We start from the raw sequence: 20,936 nt of genomic DNA on the forward strand, positions 1-20,936 counted from the left end.
CAAGGGGCAAAGGGACCACAACAGGGGGCATGGCTCTCTTCTTCTGGACAACAGACTGTAGTTCCAATTGGTAGGTGGGAACTTCGCTTGCGAGAATGATTCCATTCTCCAGATCTCAGTTCCTTTCCAAGACGGTTCCAGCTTGTGGTGTTGTAAAGTTCTCAGTTCGAACGCAAAAAGTAAAGTTCCAACTTAAACATCAGTCCTTATTGCCCATAGTTTTCTTCACTTTCGGGTTTCTGGAGAATGCTGCCTTCTCCAGATATCTTGATCTCAGTACTTTCACAGTCCCAGGGGAATGGCTCCCTTCCCTGGGCCTTCATTAGGCTTTGCTTCAGGATACACAACACCAGGGAGTGGCTTCCTTCCCCTGATCTCCCTTGACTTGCAGTTTCAAACTAGAAGGGGGAATGTCTCCCTTCCCCTGACTGTTCCCAGGCGTTTTATCACAGTTCACGAAGTCTGGGGGATTGACTCCCTTCACCAGGCCATTCCAAAGATCTTAATCGTTATTCACTAAGGTTGGGGGAATTACTCTCTTTGCCAGGCCCTTTTCAGGCTCTTTGTCACAGTTCACGAAGGCTGGGGGGATTGACTCCCTTCCCCAGGCTCTTCTCAAGCTTTCTGAGGCAGTTTGCAACGCCAGAGGGAATGACTCCTTCCCCTGGCCTGTAGGTGTGTGTTGCAGACCTGTAGGATTCTACTGCCTTCCTTTGGTAGACCGGTTTCACTTTCCTGCCAGGTACTACACCGAATAAGATTTGTGATGTGCTTCTAAAGTCAGTGCGGGTTCCAGACCCATCCTTCTCTCTGATTGCTCTGGTCGGCCTGGCTCACCCCTCTGCCAGGTACAGTGCTGAAGAGGATTCATGATGCTCTTCCCAACTGGGTGCAGGTCGCAGACCGACTTTCGTATCTCTTGAAACCTTCCAAACACCCATCAAGCATCCTGGCAACCATGGTACCTGTGTGGTTCTTGCCTACACTCTCCGGGTGGTGTGCTGCTTTGTCGTGTCTCTGGTCGGGTTCCTTTGGCAAAACAAAAAGGTGATGGCTGGAAGGTTTTGAATTAATCACAACCACAGGCACAGCTCTGGGCAACCCTCCAGACCATCGCTTTTCAGCCTGCCAAGCCATTACAGAAGGGGAAAACCCATATGCAAATCAGGCTTGGTCCTACCCCAGAAGGGGCCGTTCAGCCCGAACAGCTAGGTCACATCCCTTCTGCACGAGACCACAAGCATCCCTAGAATTGTTTCAGCCTTTTTGGGCATCATCAATGAGGAGTCGCTTGGCTCTCTAGGCACGGCAGACTCGGGACCCACGTCTGGGCATACCCGTCCCACTCAGGGTGACTTTGGCAAAACAAAAATGTAAAGGCTGGAAGGTTTTGAATTAATCACAACCATGGGCACAGCTCTGGGCAGCCCTCCTGATCATCGTTTTTCAGCCTGCCAAGCCATTACAGAAGGGGAAAACCCATATGTAAATCAGGCTTGGTCCTACCCTGGAAGGGGCAGTCCAGCCCAAACTGCTAGGTCACATCCCTTCTGCACGAGACCACAAGCATCCCCAGACATGTTTCAGCCTTGTTGGGAATCATCAGTGAGGAGTATCTTGGGTCTCTAAGCCGGGCAGACTCGGGACCCACGTCTGGGCATACCCGTCCCACTCGGGGTGACTTTAGCAAAACAAAAAGGTGATGGCTGGAAGGTTTTGAATTAATCATAGCCACTGTTTCTTCACGTGTTCTAATTAGTGTGCTGTGGTTAACCGTGTCACAGGCCACTGAGATGTCGGAGTACTAGTGCCAAGGCTTATGTTGCTGTCTGCTGTGATTTTGTGGTCATTCAGTGACTTGTAGGTCTGAAATCAAATTGGGAGTGATCTAGTGTGTCATTAGACTATATATGTTCCAAGATCCAAGATTTCAGTTATCTCAAATCGTCTATAAGGCTGTCTGTATGTTTCAGAATTGCTGTAGTACTTTGAAACAATTGCCGGAAAAATGACGTTCCCACAGGCAATAATCTTTTCATTGACTTGTTTGATTTCAGGTGGAATGAAAAACTACTATAGTTTCTGCCTGATTTTGTTCATGTTCACATAATAATGCCTGGAATGGTGGAAATACTCTTAATTACATGGCCTGCGGTAGTGGGCATGTAGTTATGGTTAAGTTGCTAAACTCATAGGAAGAGCACTTTTTGGGTGGCTTATAACTCTCCCCCTCCCCGGACGAATACTCACCAAACTTTGCAAAAAAAGTATATGGGCCGCACTGAATTGTTTTGGCAAGTTTGGTGAGGTTTCGTCAAGGGGGGCAAAGTTATAGCGGAGGGTTGCAAAATATTGTAAAGGCTTATAAATGTGGTGCCATTTGACAAATCTACACAAATGTTTGCAAAAAGATTTTAGATCTGGATATAAATGTTTTTTTAAAGTTTGGTGGCAGTTTTGTCAGCAGGGGGCTAAATTAGAAGGGGGGTCTCAAGATTTTTAGATGGCTTATAACTTTGTTGCTTTTTGGCGAATGTGGACAAAAATGTTCTGAATTATAGACCTAATCATCAATGTTTGTGTAAAGTCTGAATGGATTTTGTCAAGTGGGGGCTGAGTTATATGACTATTGTATGTACGTACATTTTGACACTTTTGACCAAATAAAACATGGGCTGATATCAAGCAAACTCATATAAGAAGCATTGGCATGGACCTTAAAGCATGGTTTTGCAAATGTGCCTGTGTTTTATTGTTTGACAAGTGTCATAATGTAGGTATAGAAATTAGTGCTATACCCTTGGTGACTGAGGTATATAGACTGTAGCCAAGGCCAGATTGTCTGGGTCATAGTAAAAGGTCATGATCCAGACAATCTGGCTACCGGCCATGACCGCGAGGGACGGAAAATGGGGTTAAAGCGGCCATGTCCACCTTGGACCGGCTATGTGGTAAAGTTATTCGAAAGTGGGATAGGTTTGAAAGGGAAAAAGAAATGTGCTTGTGGTAATATGGTCATAGGGTTCCATCTTTGCCTTCTGCAGGCTGTCATGAAAGGGAAAAGGGACTCTTCCCTTTCCATGTTGGGCATCTTGGAAAATGATTTTCCTTCCTACAGCCAGACAGACGCCTGTGGTGTCCCGCTGCAGGAAGAAAAATCTATTTTTTAGAACCCCGGGTTCCCGATTTGGGAACCCGGGGTGCAATGGTCTTTATGGAGGATAATGGTCTGGAGCCCTCGTTATTTATTTATGTATTTATTTATTTAATTATAACTTGCAGAAGCCCGAAGGCATCAGGGCCCACACAGACACACTTCGCTTGGGCCGATAACTTGGGCTGCTGGCCCGTGATCCCCTGTTCCAGTACCTGGAACCGGGGATGAACACCACATTATTTCCATTAGCATAACACAAAATGCTATTGAAAATGTTGGAAAAACTTATTCAGTCTATGTACTTTACTGAGAAATGTAAAGCAGATGGAGTATATAAGATTTTTTTTTTTTTAGTTATATTTTTTAACTGTGAAAGGTGGTTCCTAAAGGAACCTTTCTTTTATTTTTATTTTTTTTAAATTGTGCAGGAGAGGTTAGAAAGGTGAGGAGGGAAATGAGGGCAGAGGCACCAAGCACTAATATGAAGGGGCAGGCGGACAGAGGAAGATATTGCACATGTGTTACTTCTAAGGTAGGGGGCATTGTTTCTCATGCTCCTTGATTGCAGCTTCAAAAGCACTTCAAAATTGCTTCCCCCTGCAGAGTGGTGTGTTGCAGTATATACAGAGGACTGTTGTCTTCCAAAGATATGGATCCAACTGCCTCTTTTATTGCTTGCAAGGTAGCTGGTGGGATTTTGTGTCCCACAGAAATAGGCTCTGTGGTTACAGTATTGGTTGAGGAAGAGGATGTGGAGGAAGACAGCCTACTACTTGCTAATAAAATGAACAATCTTTCTGAGAGCATTGTGGTAGTTGGATTGGAGGTGGTCCGTAGGAGTTATGTCCAGGTAGTCCGTGACTAAGTACAAAGTTGCACTCGTGTATTTCACTTTTGTAGCTTTAGCCTTTGGTATGTTTGCAACCGTGGTAAAGAACTGCCATACCCATGATTCTCTCTGGGGCTAGAGGTAGGCACTTCCTCTACCTCATCTTCTTGGTCCTCTTCAGTTTCTTTTGAAATACTGCGCTTTTTTTGTTGAGCGAGTCCTCCAGCTGGTGGTGGTGGCTCTTGCAGAGATGGTATGGCAATAGCTGATGCAATTTTTTAAGGTAAATAGCAGTTTTGCTACTATTTTTCCAAGTATGTGCTTTGTAATAGATTGTGAATGGGTAATGAGTAAGAATAGGTGCATGAGCTCTGCAAGGGTACATTTTGAGCTTGAAAGTTCCTAGATCAGTAGAAAATGCAGTTCTGAACTGTCCTATAGCATGGACCCGAAAGCGAATTGTGCAAACCCGTTCATGGACATGTAATCATGCCACGCATGTTATGGTTAACTTACACTAATAAAAACCTATTAAATTCAATGAAAAAACTTTGCTAAAGAGATGTTATTATTAAGTTGCACTAATAGAAACCTATGAAATTCAATGAAAAAACTTTGTTAATGGGATATTAAGGTTACAAGTAAAACCGAAAAACCTCAGAAATTCGCCAGTTATGATAAACTAAGCAACCATAACTTACGCCACCACCGTGCACTGCTAAGACTAACACCCAGGACATCAAAAATGACATCACAAATGTCATTGATGACATCAAAGATGACATCACATGTGAAATTAATTTTGATGAAACGTCCCTACAAGGGGTTGTGTTTATAATGTTTGTTACATGATGTCAGGGGTGATTGTGAAATGTTTAACATGTAATAACTAGTTAACAGTTCAAGACTTACTACACACTTGTGCTAGTACAAACAATACACATAAAGACCCACAATGCATACAAATCAGAGGCACATACAGGGAAACTAAAGTAAGGAAGAAAGAAACAGCAGCATCAGAAAATGTTAATAGAATTAAAGTTTATCTGCATCTTTACAAATGAATTGTGTAGTAGAGGCTTGCCTATTGCCCCATGTACGTGCACCATGAGCTGCACCAAACGCTAAGGAAAGTACTTTAAGAACATATGACAAGGTTAACGTCTAGATATACAGCACCGTTTGAATGTCAGTGAACAAACCCACCTGGCCTAGATATTTCAGTGAACAAAAACAAGTGGGCCAGATCTTTGACATCACAAAGTTTTTTCATTGAATTTCATAGATTTTTATTAGTGCAACTTAACCATACTTAACCATAACATCCATTTAATATAAATATTGTTATAGCTCCATATACATTTACCTTTCTTACTTTTCTAGAAATGTTACGATGTCATGGAAAAAGGGTTTCAGGCGCAAATCGATGTGACACATATTGTACGCCGTTTCAGTGCTGCAGATTTAAAGTTGCACGATGCACACACAAAAAACCTGCACATTCTAGAGACTATTTGGGAACACCTGGAAGATTTCTGTGCGACCTTGCTCGAAGATTCTTCTCTCACTTTCTGTTTGACTAGCAGTGTGCCAATATCTTTCATTCCCAGAGCCCAATCACATCCCTGCACCTCAGTGTTATTGATATTGTTACAGGTAGGGAGAGGAGTGCAGGGACACGAGGGTGAATTCTGTGCTACACACCATCAGGTAATATGACTTATCTGCTGTGTCAGAACCACAATGTTTAGGGCTGCTATGCTGCGCTGTCCGCTGCTGGAGGAAGTACATACCAACCCATTTTGTGAAAGGGCAGCAAAGCAAGTGCTTGTTTTTCTGGTGGGAAAATTGCTACTCTTGTTAGGAATTTCAAGAATATAAGCACTACATGTGGTAACAAAAAAGAGAAAACAAAAGAAAATGATAATGTCTTAGTGACATCAAATGCAAATATGTTGTTCTATAAGAAAAAAACACGCTCCTGTACATAGTGGTTGATTTATAGAAAATGTTCTATAGCAATTAACAGCAATCTAATTTTTCTGAAAATTGTATAGGAAGGAGATCGTCTAAGTGATGAAGATTTGTACAAATTCCTTGCGGATATGAGGCGGCCATCTTCTGTTTTACGGAGATTAAGACCAATTACAGGTATGCAATTCGGCATCTACTCTTACTCTTCACAGTGTTAAAAAGTGTCTTAAAGAAAAAAAAAATTGTATTGTTTATAGTTAAATAAGCTTTACAAAATCTTTCACAAACAAGTAAGATATACAGAAGAAAGAAACATTTTGAACCAAGCTAACGAGATAGGAGTTAATATATAAAAATGCAAATCACATAAAACAACTCCTTTTAAAAATAGTCACTAAGCATAAGTTATCGAAATGTATGAAATCAGCCATCAAAGAGACAAAAATGTTTCGTTTAAAACAAAAAAGTGATTAGTTCGTACTACAATGCGACCGTGTCCAGTACGGTATTAATATTAAGTTTGCATTCATTTAGGTTCAAAAGACTTGAAAGAAGAAGCTACTGCCAAAGTTTCCAAAACATTCCATCAACTAATGCAGCAATGCCATATTTGTTGCTCATTAGCCCAGTAGTGATTAGGATACATTTTTGCCAGGTAGCATTCCCTTTTTTTATTAATTTCCTTACAGAAAGAGAGGATGTGTCTTGTTTACTCAAAAATTCCCTCTTGGTGGCAGAATCGGCATCCCAAGTCCTTGGGATCAATTAGGCCGCGTCATGCAAGAATTTCTTTTGTAAACAATACATTCCAACGCACTTGTATAAAAATTCTCTCATCGTTTTTATATTCATGTCTAATATGGCCATAGAGGAGTAACTATGTAATTTGTCTACATTTTCAATCCAGTCGAAGTCTAATAGTTTATTTTTTACATTATTGGGATTTGAGATTAAGGTTTCTATATTCAAATTTATTTTAGCCAGAATATGCGTGCAATGCGTCCCAATTGACGTGACAACATTAAGCTTTTTGTACCAAAATTTGGCTTCATGGTTTCATACAGATTCATGAAGATGGTAAATAGAGAATCACCAGAGGACAGAAGTATTTTCCTAAATAAAGAAAGCAAGTTCCATTCAACCCTTGCTGCAATAGAAGTAAGGCCTAATTCAAATCTTACTGAAGACAGTGGAATACAGTTTGGGACTCCTAATACGGACCTCCACAACTTTGCTTCCCATAGCTCGAGGCATGTCAGAGTTGACTCATAGAACAGTTCCTGGCCATAAATTAGTTTTGGGACTACCTTGCCCACATAAAATTGCAGGACAGGGAGAATGGAATAAGAACCGTATCTCTTGTTTATCGCCAACGCTTGAGAAACCAACATAGTCTCTCTCTGGTAGAGCATATTCTTCACATCGACAATACCTGGGGCTGCTGATATCATATATGCGAGATATATACAGACAATGCTCGTATCATCCCATGACCATGTTTGTAGTCATTTTATCGGGCTCCTTGATATTACCAGAATTCTAGTTTTTTTTAGAATTAATCTTGAGCCTGTTATCAAAGACCAATGTGGAGAATGATTTTAATAGACATTTTAAGCCCACGCTCCATTTATCGAAAAGGAGAAAATCGTCTGCGTATGCGAGCCAGGACAGATGTTGAGAACCAATCTTCGGCACGATTAGTGCAGTAGAAGTTAAATCGTCACTAGCATCAGACACATATAAGTTAAATGGACATGCCGCTAGTGTGCACCCTTGACGAAGGCCTGACTGAGTTTGAATGCGTCGGGACATCTCCCCTTCTTGGTTTAGCTTTAGCTTTACTGATGAGTTTGCATGAAGGCCTATAAGGCCTATAAAACGGTCTAAAAGACTGCTTGGAATCCCCCAACTCTTGAGATTGCCCCACAACCTTGCATGATCAACGCGATCGAACGCAACTGGTAAATCGATCGATGCCACATAGGTACAAGAGTCGGGGGTATCCCATGTAAACTGTAGGATGTGTCTGAGAATAAGTCCTTTGAGGGAGGTGGAATACCCTTTTCGGAATCCGGTCTGAAATTTAGATAATCTGCCAGATGACACGGCCAACTCTCCAGGTGTTAAAGGAGAATAGAGGAAAAGATCTTGCTATCGGTGTCGAGTAGTGAGATCGGTCTATAGATGGCTGGGACAATATGTGCTGTTTGCCATGAAGTCAGAAAGGTCTTAGAAGATACTACACTTTTAAATAGAATAGTAAGGACATTAGCCCGATTCTTAGGTTCAGATTTAAGAATCTCGTTCGACAGCCCATTCGGTCAGGCGGATTTAGAAAGTTTACTTTTTTGGATCAAATTGTAGAAAATGTTCCCCACTAATTGTAAGGACAGCTTCATGTACAGATATATTTATTGACTTAAGTGACTCAAAATATGGTTTGACAGGACCCACCCATATAGATTCGAAAAGTACTCTGCCCACATTGCCTCAGCGACAGCATTAATCTGTGCAGTACATGTAGGTAGTTCGAGACCATTTATTAAGGTCCAGAACATTCCACTATCTTTTTTAGACACGATTCGGAGGACCCATTCAGCGTCTTGCTGAAGCAAGGCTGCACGCCGTTGTTTAAAGAATAATCCGTATTTTTGTTTTACTAGTTTAAGCATTTCGAGTCAATCGGAATGGGCTAGCACTTTATAGATCTTAAAGTTCACCTCATTTAGGATTTTGTTTGGGCTAACTGTGAATCATAGGCATGAAGATGTTACGTTTAGAGCCAATGCTCGGTTTCGAAATATACCCCGCACTCGAGGTTAGGGAATTAATGAAGCCTTCGTTATTCACAGCATTGAACGTATTGAGCTGAACAGATGTGAATCTGAATAGATATTAAAGGGCATAGATTATTGCCTTTGGAGCTATGTGTCATCCCTAGATGAAGGTCCCTTGTGGGACTGGTAGCCTGCCAACACTCTTGATGTCGGCTGCTCGCAGCACAATGCACCTCGGGCACTACTTCTCTCGCCTGGTTAACCGATGTGCAATCCAGTGCCTTCCCCAAGTCACCGTTTCGCCTCAGATCACTGGTTTGAAACTCTCAGGTCTCTCTCTAGTTCTTGTTGGGTAAGAATTGGTGCAGTCACACTGTGTGAGACTTCACAAGACTTATCTGCTTGGTATTAGGTAACCAATCTTTTGGTATAGGTCTGTACTACACAGTTGGTAGTGTGACTGAGCAGGCAGGCTTCAAGAGGGGTAACTGTGAGCTGTTGAGCTGTACAAATGAAATCTGTCAATACAAGAAACCAAATAACACTTCTCAAGGTTTACGTTATAAATAATTATTTATTTATTTAATGTCCATGTTAAATACTCATTCTTTAAAAAGGCAATTCTTTGTAACAGTTCAAGTAACATTTGGCAATACTTTTCAGAATCAGTCAAGCAGGTAAATACTCTTTAGATATGCACAATGCACTTCTCTTACACCTTGAAGTGACTTCAATTACCAGGATAGTATTTGCATTTATATATCACACCAATATACTTATATAGACTCTGAGTTGCAGGAAGGTAGGGTTAAGGAAAATAAGCAGGTTAGAACAGTTTCTCAAAAAGGTGAGGACAACGTAATCCTCCAATGAAGTCTAGGCAAGCCTTTCCCAGCAGTAACAGTATTCAACAAGCTACAACCTATGATGGACACGCAATGCCAAAGTCAATAGATTTAGAAGAATGCCTTTAGGGAGCCAGGACAGCCAAAGTCAATTGGACAAAGTCTAGAGTCTGTGCACTTCTTGGATAAAAGTCTTTCACAAAGTCGGATTGTTCAAAAGGGAATCACTGAATACACACAAGCTGTTAGGCCTGTGCAAAGGGGAGTTGGAATCAACTCAGAAAGTTAAGTAATTGCACATCGCAAGTGAGACAGCATGACTTAAGGCAAGAAGGTAAGTACCACCAAGCCCAAACATTACCTTTGGTTTGAAGAAAAGGGGCCCAGCTGGATGTCGTCTTACTACAGCTATGCATACCATGGTTCCTGAGCTTCAGTCGTGGGGACAACAAGGAGGACGTCTGGAGGGCTCCTGCTGTGGTACTAGGGACGGTTGTTGGCAGCTACGGGCTCTCTTCGATTCAGCGGCACTTTGCAGTTTCAGCACTTTGCAAACAGCGCTGATGCAGATCAAATCTCTGGTTGGACTTTCCTTACTTCCTCCATCCGGGACTCTGGTGAGGGGACTCTGGATCAGGATTTCCTATTTCTGGAGTGTCCTTAGGAGGCTCCTGGAGCTTTTGGCCCGATTTGTTCCACGTCAGACATTGCACTCAGTTATGGACACAGAGATGCACAGCAAGTCCGGGATTGTGCCAAAGTCGAGTTCGTCTTGGGGGTAGTTGGTCCCACTAACTCAAGGGGAGAAGTTGTTACGTCCGATGCTTCTCGGTCGAGGTGAAAAAGGAGGTCAGCACAGCAGCAGGGCTTCACTGGGCAATTCAAGGTCCAGGAGGTTGCAGTGAGCTTCTCTTCATGGTTTCTTCGTTGGAGGTTTCTTCCAGTGGTCGACTCTGCCTGTAGTCCCAAAACCCTCGCCTTTTAAGCAGGTTTTCCATCATGCACAGCCTAGACTGTCAATCACACAGCAGGGGGGGGGCTGTCATTTCAGGACAGCCAGCTGGCCAATCAGGACTGGTTTTGATCAGGCACACCTAGAGATAAAGGACAGGGGAATTTCGGGACCATCCCTCACATCCTGTCCTTCTAGACACACTGGAGCCAGGAGCGGGCTCAAATCTGACTCAACGCACAGAGTAAAAACCCAGAAAGACCTCACAAACAGAAAATGGTGAAAAAAGAAATCCGGGGCCTTTTTGACTAAATGGACACCCATGGGTGCTGTACTGCAGCTGAGGATTCAGCCTGCATTAGAAAAGCACAATGGTAGTAAAAATTAAACTACTGCCACCGCCATTTAAAGTAGAGAGGGTAACAAAAAAATGTTTCATGAGCAAGTAGGAAAAGGGGGCTACTAAGTAACCCCCAGCACTCCACATAAAATGGTGTGTGCTGGACCTACAAAGAGAAAAGGTAAGTAAGATCAATTTCACCTTACTATTCTTGGGAACGGTAGTTCACCCAAGAAAAGGTATTTAAACCTCAAGATGAATCCAAAGGATTTCTCAGGGACACTGCAGTGAAGGTGCTGTGTGTCACCATACAAAAAGCAGATGCCTATGGAGTTTGTCAGACTCCAAAAAGAGTGAAAACACAAAATCCAAATCCGGGAAAAACACATGAGAGAGTGAGAAAAAGGTCCCACTCATTTAGGATTTAAAATTAAAGCGTCCTAAGTCCAGCAAAAGAGCTGGGGTCTCTGAGGTTGAAGGGAATTGGCAATTAAATTAAAATTCTCCCTAACAGTTCTCCGGCTCCTCCCACTTTTATCACGCAACTATGGGGCTTTCCCAGCATCATTTGGATGTCCTTTTTCACTTTCTCTTAAGTACTCTCTAGTACGCCATTACTAATCTTCTTCACAGGAGTGATTTATATGCATCGGTCAATGTTCTTCTTCCCAGTATTTGTTTGGTAGTTGTTCTTTGTTATTGGGATCTTCCTATTCTCAGTACCAGACAGATGTTTATTTTAAGAAGGGACATCACAGTAGCATATGTACGCAGACACTGGTTGTCTGTCAGATGGTATGGTTTTAAGAGATTCATTGGTGAGGTAAAAAGGGAGTTCCTCCTTGAAAATGGAGTCCTTGTCCCCAAGGGGAGGTCTCTCTGTGAGGTCCCGCTGGCCACCACCCCTAAGGACAGTATCACAAGGCGGGCTCACTTCCCTATCCTCACAAGGATAGGCTCCCCCTGGGGAGAAGTGACTGAATCCTTTGATTCGTCACAGAGCATAGAAACAGTGGTCTAACAGGGGAAGGAGGGCAATAGTCCGCAATTGATCTACAAGTAACATGGGAAGAAAACAGTGGGGGTCAGATCACCTAGTCTCAGATAAGGTGGGGACTGGGCAGTGTATGAACCTAGCTGTTAAGGAGGATCAATTCCTTGAAGAGGAGGGTTTTGAGCTCCTTCCTGAACTATGGAAGCGAAAGGGCGAGTCGGATGTTGATGAGGAGGTGGCTCCAGAGACTTGGAGCATAGACAGAGAAGGCCTGGCTTCTGTTCTTTTCCTTCCTGCATCGTTGGAGTTCAAGTCTGCACATGTCTTTAATTCTGGTGGATCGTAGACCTCTGGAGATGCTGAGTTTCTCAGTGAGGTAGCTTGGGAACTTCAGGGTGACAGCCTTGTATATGATTCAGCGAGATTTGAAAATGATACATGATTGCCGAGGGAGAAAGTGCAGTTCGATGAGGGTCGGCTCCCTATTCTAACCAGTTGTTGGAGGTCTAAACGGATATGGGATTTGTTCAATTCACCCCCTGTTTAATTGTCTTCTCCTTTTTTGCTAACCCGTCCCGTCCCTTTCCTTTCCTTTCTTATATCCTTTTTTCCTCCTTCCACTCCGCTTGCCTCTCCTCAATCCACTTACTGTCCCTCTGATGTCTCTCACTCCACCCATTGATGTTACTACATACTATTTTCTATCACTACTTTCTCCTGCTCCACTACTACTCCAACCTTCACAGTATTATTCCCTCCTCCCAGCTACTACTCACTCCTTTCAACTAACATTCCTTCCTCAACCCAGTTCTCCTCCCTCCAGACTAGTACAACTCCCTCCACACTACAACTGCTCAAACATGCACCTTCCATTCAATCTCTCCTTAAAATATATCTTCTACCCACACTCACACTGCAGTATCCCTTTCACTGACTAGTCAATAACCGCCGTCCTCAGAAATCGCCTCCATACACTGCCGCTCCTTCATCCCTCCTGCTTGTCTCTTGGTCTTCCGCCTCCTCCTCTTCTGTACTTACTTGAATAACCCACACTTACTGCTGCTTGTTGCCTCTTTATATATCCCTACTTCTCTCTGGGTTGGCTACCTGTCCCTGGCCAATATGGGCTTGTCTTCCCCAAACTGGATGTGTTGTATGCAGCAAAGATTACTAATCGGTGGCTACACCCACCAATTTCTTCTGCGGGGGCCTGCTGAAGAACTGCAATGGTGGTCTGGATGCTCAAGTTCATATCTGGGGCTTCTGTCCTTTTGACCCAAAGGAAAGTCCCATTGTGGTGGGGTTGTATCCCCTGTATCAGTCCCTGGTGCTGTTGAAAGCAGCACTGTGTGCTCGCTGATGCTGTACAGCATCACCACGCAGCTTCTTGGTCTGCCCTGTACTGTTGGTGCTGCGGCTCTCCTCCCTCTGTCTCTGCCAGTCTCTCTCCCGCGATGGCGGATTGCAGAATCCTGAGGGATGATTACAGGATGGTTCTTGCTAGTTTGCTGTTGGGGAGCGGTGTCACTAAGGGAAATGAGAAAACACTGACAAGCATCTTGAGGAGGTATGGCCTGGGGCAATGTGGACTGCTCAGAAATGACAGGCACAAGGGAGGGACTGGAAATGGTCCCTCCCAACTGCCACTGTACAGCTTGGGGGTAGGATTGGCTCTGGCTTCTTCCCTGGTAGGCCTCCCATTGCCGGTTGAGAGAGGTTCCCATTCCCTCTTGACAAAGTCAAGGTACTGTCCTTGTCACAAATTACTTTAAGAGGAAAGTGCGAGAACATATTGTTTGGCTAGCAGAGAACCCATTCAATTAGAAGTTACAAATAATGAAAACGTAATCGAAGATTGTAATTTCTATGTCTTCAAATAAACAGTTTTAACTATTGCCATGTTCTACAGATCCTATAGCTCCTTTTTTTCTTTCATTAACTCCCACCCTCTGGGTTTACAGCTAAAGCAGCACGAAGGTGCCAGTGATTTTCTGGGACTCCCCATGAAGTAGGTGGGATCGGGGCTATTTCCGTGATGGAGGCGTTGTGACGTAGCAGGAGGCATTGTTGACGTTTAGCTTGGCCATACAATCACCATTGAGCTGCATCCGTCAGAAGGAAATCCCACTGATATTAAAATTGGTGTTAAAACACAAAATGTAATCCTTAAAAGCAGATACTCTTACATTGGTGGCCATACATTTCAATAAAATGCAAATTCAATTTGTCAGAAACCTAATATTTGTCAATATCAGAGTTTTTTAAAAAAATATCAGAATTGTATTGGTATTATTGGTCTCATTATTAACTGAATGTAGCTTATATTTTCGGCTACACAAACTTCCCTGGTGTTTAGTGTTTTGTTATCTAGACAAATGTACCTCATTGACACAAAACTATTCGTCCATAAAGCCCTTTCACTGTAAAGGCACATTTTTGGCTTCTTTTAAAACAAAATGACTGGCCAGAATGCAATTGTTCTACTGTCTAAAATACAGTGCAGTCAACTGGTAGATAGGCAAATGGGCTTTCATGGAACTGATGTCTCTTACAAGTACCTTTTCAGTGAAACAGGAGAGGACTGACTTGTCAAATCGCACGTATTTTAAACAATGCAACATCGATGTCGGTTTGGCAACCTTGGTTTATTATTGCAATAGTGAAAGTGAAAAAGTTAAATCAGGCTGCCCACATGCATTTGGAGAGATGAGCACAAGATGCAAAAATAAATTAGCAGCAGTTTTGCCCAGAATCCATGCTGAAGCCAACAACCTCATCTAATCTGTGAATTTTAATGGGATGTAAGGTCTCATTCTGTCGCTCATTTCTCACACTGCAATTCACAGTTAGTCTCTGATTTGACGATTAACCATTTCACAATTGAATTATTTGAAATGAGACCCCATTGTGAAAAGCTTTCAGACCTCAAACAGCTCTTTGGGAGACTTGTCCGCAGGCGGCTTTATGAAATTGATGCTCCCCTGAAACATAGATGATCTTGGCATAAGTGGCTTCAATAAAAAAAGCAGTTTTTTAATCTGCATCAAAGAAACCACAGATCACAATTATATAAATGGCTTGATAACCTTGATTAAGTCACTTCATCATGGAAATCGCACATCCCAACTGTAGAAAGGTCTTGATAAACCCTCAGTTAAGAGCATGTAGGTTACCTTGCTGCTTTTTCCAGAACAAGGTTGAAGAAACCTTGAACACAATCCTGTCCTAAACCAGACCAGATAGACCATTATGATCTTCATCAAGGCAATTGTTAACACTTAAGCTACAGCTTCAATGAGTTTCATCAACTGTTTCATCTCCAACTGAGAAGACGCAAAAGGTTGTAAGGCCTCCATCTCATCCTTTTAGAGAAACACATCAGCAACCATTAATGTCCATGCCAATTTCCAATCTATTAAGTCAACACTCGATTCGCCACTACTCTACATGAAAAAGGTGCTCCTGACAATAATGAAAATTGCCCAGTGGTCCGCTTCTTGTTGGATTTACAAACTCCTTTTTGAGTTTTTCAATCACTGCATCTTTTTAAAGCCTGCAACACTCACTCGATATTCAGGGGATGACTCTATCTGCAGTAGAGAGTATCACTGTCAACATCAATTACCTGGCGCTCAAATACTTTTGTGAACATGCCTCTATTCACTCTTCTGACCACATTTCTGTTCCCCTGACTCCTTCTGGTATTTGCCTTAATGCTTAGATGTTGCTATCTCTTCTGATATTGCTGCTCCCTCCTACTTCCCCTCCTTTTACACTACTACTCCACATTACTACTCCCTCCTCCATACTCCCACTGCTCAGTGACCCTTCTTCCACCTACTACTCTTTACACCATCTACCCTGAGCATTCTTGCCACACTAACAGACATAATTGCACTACAGTACCACTTGCACTTACTATCCACTGCCTCACCTTCTTCAGAATGCACCTCTACAATCTGCAGCTCCTTCTTTCCTTCTGTACTTGGTCCATCACCGCCACCTCCTCTGATCTCACCCAAACAACCCACATTTCCTACTTCCTATGAATCTTTTTAATATCCCTCACCATTTTTGGGTTGATTCTCTGCCCCTGGCCAATCTGGCTCTATCTTTCCCACCTGGGCGTACTTGTATGTTACAAATTGGGGGCTAAACCGCACCCATTTTTGCTGTGCGGATCCACTGTAGAAAAACAATGGCGGATTGGCTGGCTGAATGTCTAGGTTTATGTTCAGGAAAGGTAAGTTCCCTGGTTGGAGGGACTTGTTTCCATGGTTTCTGGCGCTGTTGGTCCAGAAGCTAGAATGGCAGTGCCATTGTCACTTGTCGGGTCCGGGAAGCGTTGTGCTGCTCTGCTGGTTGCCCCGTACTGCTTGTTCCACTGCTGCTCTTTTCCTCTTATGGCTCATGACGCTGCTAGCTTGTGCATATCAAAGTAACTACTACCGTATACTGAAGAGCACTTTTTCACTTCCATTCCAAATGTAAATCATTATACACAGCCGTCAAGTTGCTGAACTTTGCAATAACATCTCCACTTGCCTTGTCGTGATACAAGACGGAATGTTTGTTTGAATGTATCCGAAACAGGTTATCTTCTTTGCTCTAAGTTTATCTCACACTCTTCCTTTTGACCGACTACCCACATATCGTGTCCCATCCCTGGGGGTGACCAGTGCTATGGTGTTGGCAAGGATTGTGTAATGTGGCAGGTCGAAATCTGGTCGCCCTAAACACCTCATCCTCCTCTTGCAACTGGTACAGAAGATGTAGGGAGGGTAGGCTCCTCCTGATTTTGTATTCCTACAACCATATAACGCCATCATTGAAGTACCTGCACTGGCTCCCTACAGAGAATATAATCTCATTTGAACCCCAGTGCATCATTCATATGGCTTTTAATGGATGGAGGGCCCTAATGACCAAACTGTTATATCAAAATATATCCCCTTGTACAAGCATTAAGATTCATGGCGGCCAGAACACTCTCATTGGCAAGTTTTCAGTAAATGATTCAGTAAGCAGTCAGTCGGAACAGGGGTACCTCCCTCTGGAACCATCTGCCGCTGAACATCAAATTGAAATAAAACCACCAAAAATTCCAAAAACTGTTTAAAACCCTAATTTGTTCAAAAAAGTGTTTCTTTTTGAATGTCCTAAATGCCTGCTTCCTGCTTTTAGCAATTGGTTACCCTCTATCCACCGGGACAGACTGGTAAGAAATAGCCTGTTGATATCAAAATCCTAAGGCATCAGAAGTTGCGGCGCATGGCATTGCTCTCCTTGCCACGTCCAGAAGGTCCACCTTTTATCAAGACTATGAATTGATGGCTAGGAACCCTTTAACTTGCTGGGAACTGAGATTGACTTTTTTCTCTGAGATTGAACAGTTTTTTTAGATTGGAAAACTTGGACTCGGGATCATAGTCCTATACTAGACAAGGGTTTTCTTTTGTGTGCTGACCCAACTCCAACCCCTGTGCTTTGTGACAAGTCATAATTACACACAAAATGTCTGCTTTTGGGGGTTTCGTTAGTTTCTCTTGGTCTGTGACAGCTGATAGATGTGAGTCTAGCGGAGGCGGGGGATGACTACTGCTCTGCAGGGGTACAGGTAAGAGTAGGGAATAAAATTCCTACTCAGTCCCACACTACTAGTAGACCAGCAATGGCCCCAATTGTAAAGGTGAAATGGGCAGAGACCCACAGGTATGTCTACTTTGCCTCTTTAAGGTAGCATGCACCAAGGATGGGCTATACAATAGTAGACCAAGCAATAATGGTATGGTGGTACCAAAATAGAAGAATGTTCAATCAGTGTTCTTCAAGTATAGGGCACTTTAATTACACTAACAATTCAAGCAACCTAATGAAATACATTACAACCAATCCTTGAAATAGAAGTATGCAGAATTTGTAAAGAAAGAGGGTACTTTGGGTCTAAAGACGGGTGTATGGGTTATAATTTCAGTAGCTACGTCAATAAACTGAAGATAGCTTTGAAAAAGAGAGAGAGTGGGGTCATACTAGTCACTAGGGCCTTTTAAGTGGGCCAAATGGACAGCACCATTTCAAATAGTTACGTTCTTGATCTTGGGGTTTAACAGCATTGAGCCAGGTTTCTAGGTGCTCTATATGTCTTACATTGAATGACACTAAAGAACTAAATTATCATTGTGGGCCTACCTGAGTGTGCAATATATCATAGAAAAGGTTATTTGGTTTCATTTGCTTTCTGAATATGGGTTTGTGCACTTTTGGGCAACCATTTGATGATATGCCTAACACTCATCTGTCCTTATTTACAGATAGTTAACGTATTGTTATTTACACAGTCATTATATTTAGATCTGTGAGAAGTCCTCCCTTGAAGCCACAGATCGCACTGCCATTTTGATGGGTTCTTGGCTGTAAATGTTTATATCCACCAAAATGTTGTAGTATAAGAGAATATGGAATGCTTGGAATGTGGTGGGTAGAACATGGAAGGGAAAAGGACTCTAGAGATTCATTTGATGATAGACATTAAAAGGAGAAAGTTATTCGCTGTCTGGAATTTATTATTAAAGTAATAGTTAATATATGTGTCAGAAATACCACAGCATTTGGCGACTAGGAGACACACGACCCACGGGATATTGGTGGCCTGTGTAGGAAGCTAAACTGGGAAGGAGCAGCCTAAGGAGGTGGCTGACATGACTGTGGAAATAAAAGGCTGACTGCAATTGATCAAGGGGTGTTACTCGGGGGGAAATCGGTTGGTAGCCCCAAAATGTTTACGGAAAGCTCTTGTGATTCTAGCACACGAGGGTCATCAGGGTATTGCAAACACGAAAAAGATACTAAGAAACCAGGTGTGGTTTCCACACATGGATACAATTGTGGAAGATGCTTTACAACATTGTTGGGCTTGTCAGGTAACCGCAACCAGTAAGACCCCTTGCTCACTTCAGATAGCTCTAGTGTCTGCGGACCCTGGCAGAGGGTGACAATTGATTTCTATGGACCGTTAGAAGAAGAAGGTCATCTATTAGTGGCGATAGATGAATATTCACGATTCCCACTGCTCAAGCATGTGGCATCCAAAGCCTTTCATCATGTGGTGATAGTGCTGGATGAGCTGTTCAGTGAATGATGTGTCCCTAATGTGGTGAAGACTGATAATGGTCCGCCTTTTCAGGTCAAGAGTATGGAAGGTTTGCATTGCACCTGGGTTTCAGACATCAGAAAATCACCCTGTTATGGCCACAGGTTAATGGTATGGTTGAAAGGTTTATGGCTACAATAAAACGAATCCGGCAGAAGGCTGTTGCAAATCTTATGTCTATGCCACAAGCGATCTCACAGATGTTGTCACGCCACATGAATCCACTGGGCGTTCGCCTGCAGAGCTGATCATACAGTATAAACCAAGAACTAGGCTTCCACAACTTGTGGATTATACTTCTGTTGAAGATGATGAAACCAGAGAAAGGAAGATTGCAAAAAGGATAAGCTTAAAGGAATGGACAGACCAAAAAGAGAAAAGCTAGAGACCATCTACTGTCATTAGATGAAACTGTGTTGTTTCAGCAGAGAAAATGAAGGAGGTGGATTCGAGATATAGGCAAATGACCCTAGTAGTCAAATCGGTTAAAGGACCTATGATCACGGCTGTGGGGGGATGATGGTGATATCACCAGGAATGCATTGTTCTTTCGAAAAGATGTTCCAAGATGACTCTGATGAAGAGCTGCAAGATGAATATGAGGAGGAAGAGCTGGGTACCGGCGTTCCTGGAACCTCTGCCTCACCAATGCATTTACAGGATCCAGAATCTCAGGAAACATCTGTACATTGCAGGCCTCAGAGAGTTATTCGCAAGCCTGCGCGTCTGATTGAACAGATGTGATTGTGAATTTAGTGGCAAATGAATCACAAACTTAAATGATATATTTCAGATACCGATGGCCGAGTTGGCAATGCGCATCACCAAAGTAGGCTGGAAGCCCAGGCCGAGAACCCTCAGCGAATTACTTGCGAGGTGCAGGCGTCCTAACCGAGGACATGAGTAGAGGATCGGCAGTGATGAGGTAAGGGCCTGCTGTCGTGAATTCTGACGTGCTCATATGTTTCAGGGAAGGCAATGGGAGCAGAACCTGTTGGAAGGCGGCAGCACCCATAAATAAGGTAATCCGATGGCAGCTGTTCCCTGAAGGACCCAGGGACACAGTGGAAGTTTCCGGGCAGAGCCCACATTTGCAATAATCAGGCCCGCTGTTGGAGACACACGGGTTGGTGGCATACATTTGTGCAGGGCGTTGACATGGGGCTGCCAAGAAAAGGAATCCTAATAGGCTCCAGGAAGAGGACAGCGCACGATCTTGCCCCCTCATTATGGCATAGAGGATGATGTTAAATAAAGAAGCCTCGAGGTACAACCCCGCTCCTGGTGTTGGAGTCTTGTGAATATTGGGGGGATGAAGAAAGGGGCTTGAGAACCCAGTACACAGCAGAATCCATCATATGAGCAGCTGCTGCCTCTGAGAGGAAGAACGAAGGGGAGATTCCGAGGGTGGCCTCAAGAACCCACCTACAGAAGCGAGGCAGCTGGGGGCACACTCCCCATTAGATTTGCGCGGCTGCAAAGGAGACATGACATGAAATGATGTAATTCATAACGTGCCTGTACACAAGTGTTTCTAGGCGCGACAAGACAAGGGGGAAGGGACAGAGGGAGGACAACACAAACAATCTTAGTGGGCCATGTGTCATTCAGATTGTGCAAGTGTGACAGCGTGAAAGTGCAGGGGGGAGAGATACGGGAAAGTGCCAGGGAGAGAGAACTGGGAAGTGCAATCAGGGCAGTATTGCTCTGAGTGAGTGGAGCTAGGGCAGCGCGGCTCTGGGTAAGTGCAAGGAGGCAGGGGGCTGTAGAGGTTACAGGCACAACCCATAAGTGTGTGGTAGGCTCGGGGGCAGTGCAAAGAAGACTGATACCCAGTGAGACTCCGGGTTTTGCCAAGCAACCAGTTGGCGCAACAGATTGACGCTGCGGTTAGGGATCAGATGGAAGTATCTTTTCC

General features: G+C 43.4%; 1 protein-coding gene across 14 annotated transcripts in view; it reads left to right on the plus strand.

Annotated features, from left to right (window-relative positions):
- Positions 1-20,936, plus strand: part of DOCK7 (dedicator of cytokinesis 7) — a 1,498,361-nt gene that overhangs the window by 581,381 nt on the left and 896,044 nt on the right. For all 14 annotated transcript variants that reach the window (XM_069642017.1, XM_069642019.1, XM_069642018.1 and 11 more), the window contains one exon: positions 6,044-6,137. In XM_069642017.1, the coding sequence (XP_069498118.1) occupies positions 6,044-6,137 (94 nt within the window). The remainder of the gene's footprint in view (positions 1-6,043; positions 6,138-20,936) is intronic.

The sequence above is a fragment of the Ambystoma mexicanum genome, chromosome 1q, assembly GCF_040938575.1.
Source record: "Ambystoma mexicanum isolate Mex_15411 chromosome 1q, UKY_AmexF1_1, whole genome shotgun sequence".
NCBI classification, from domain to species: Eukaryota; Metazoa; Chordata; class Amphibia; order Caudata; family Ambystomatidae; genus Ambystoma; species Ambystoma mexicanum.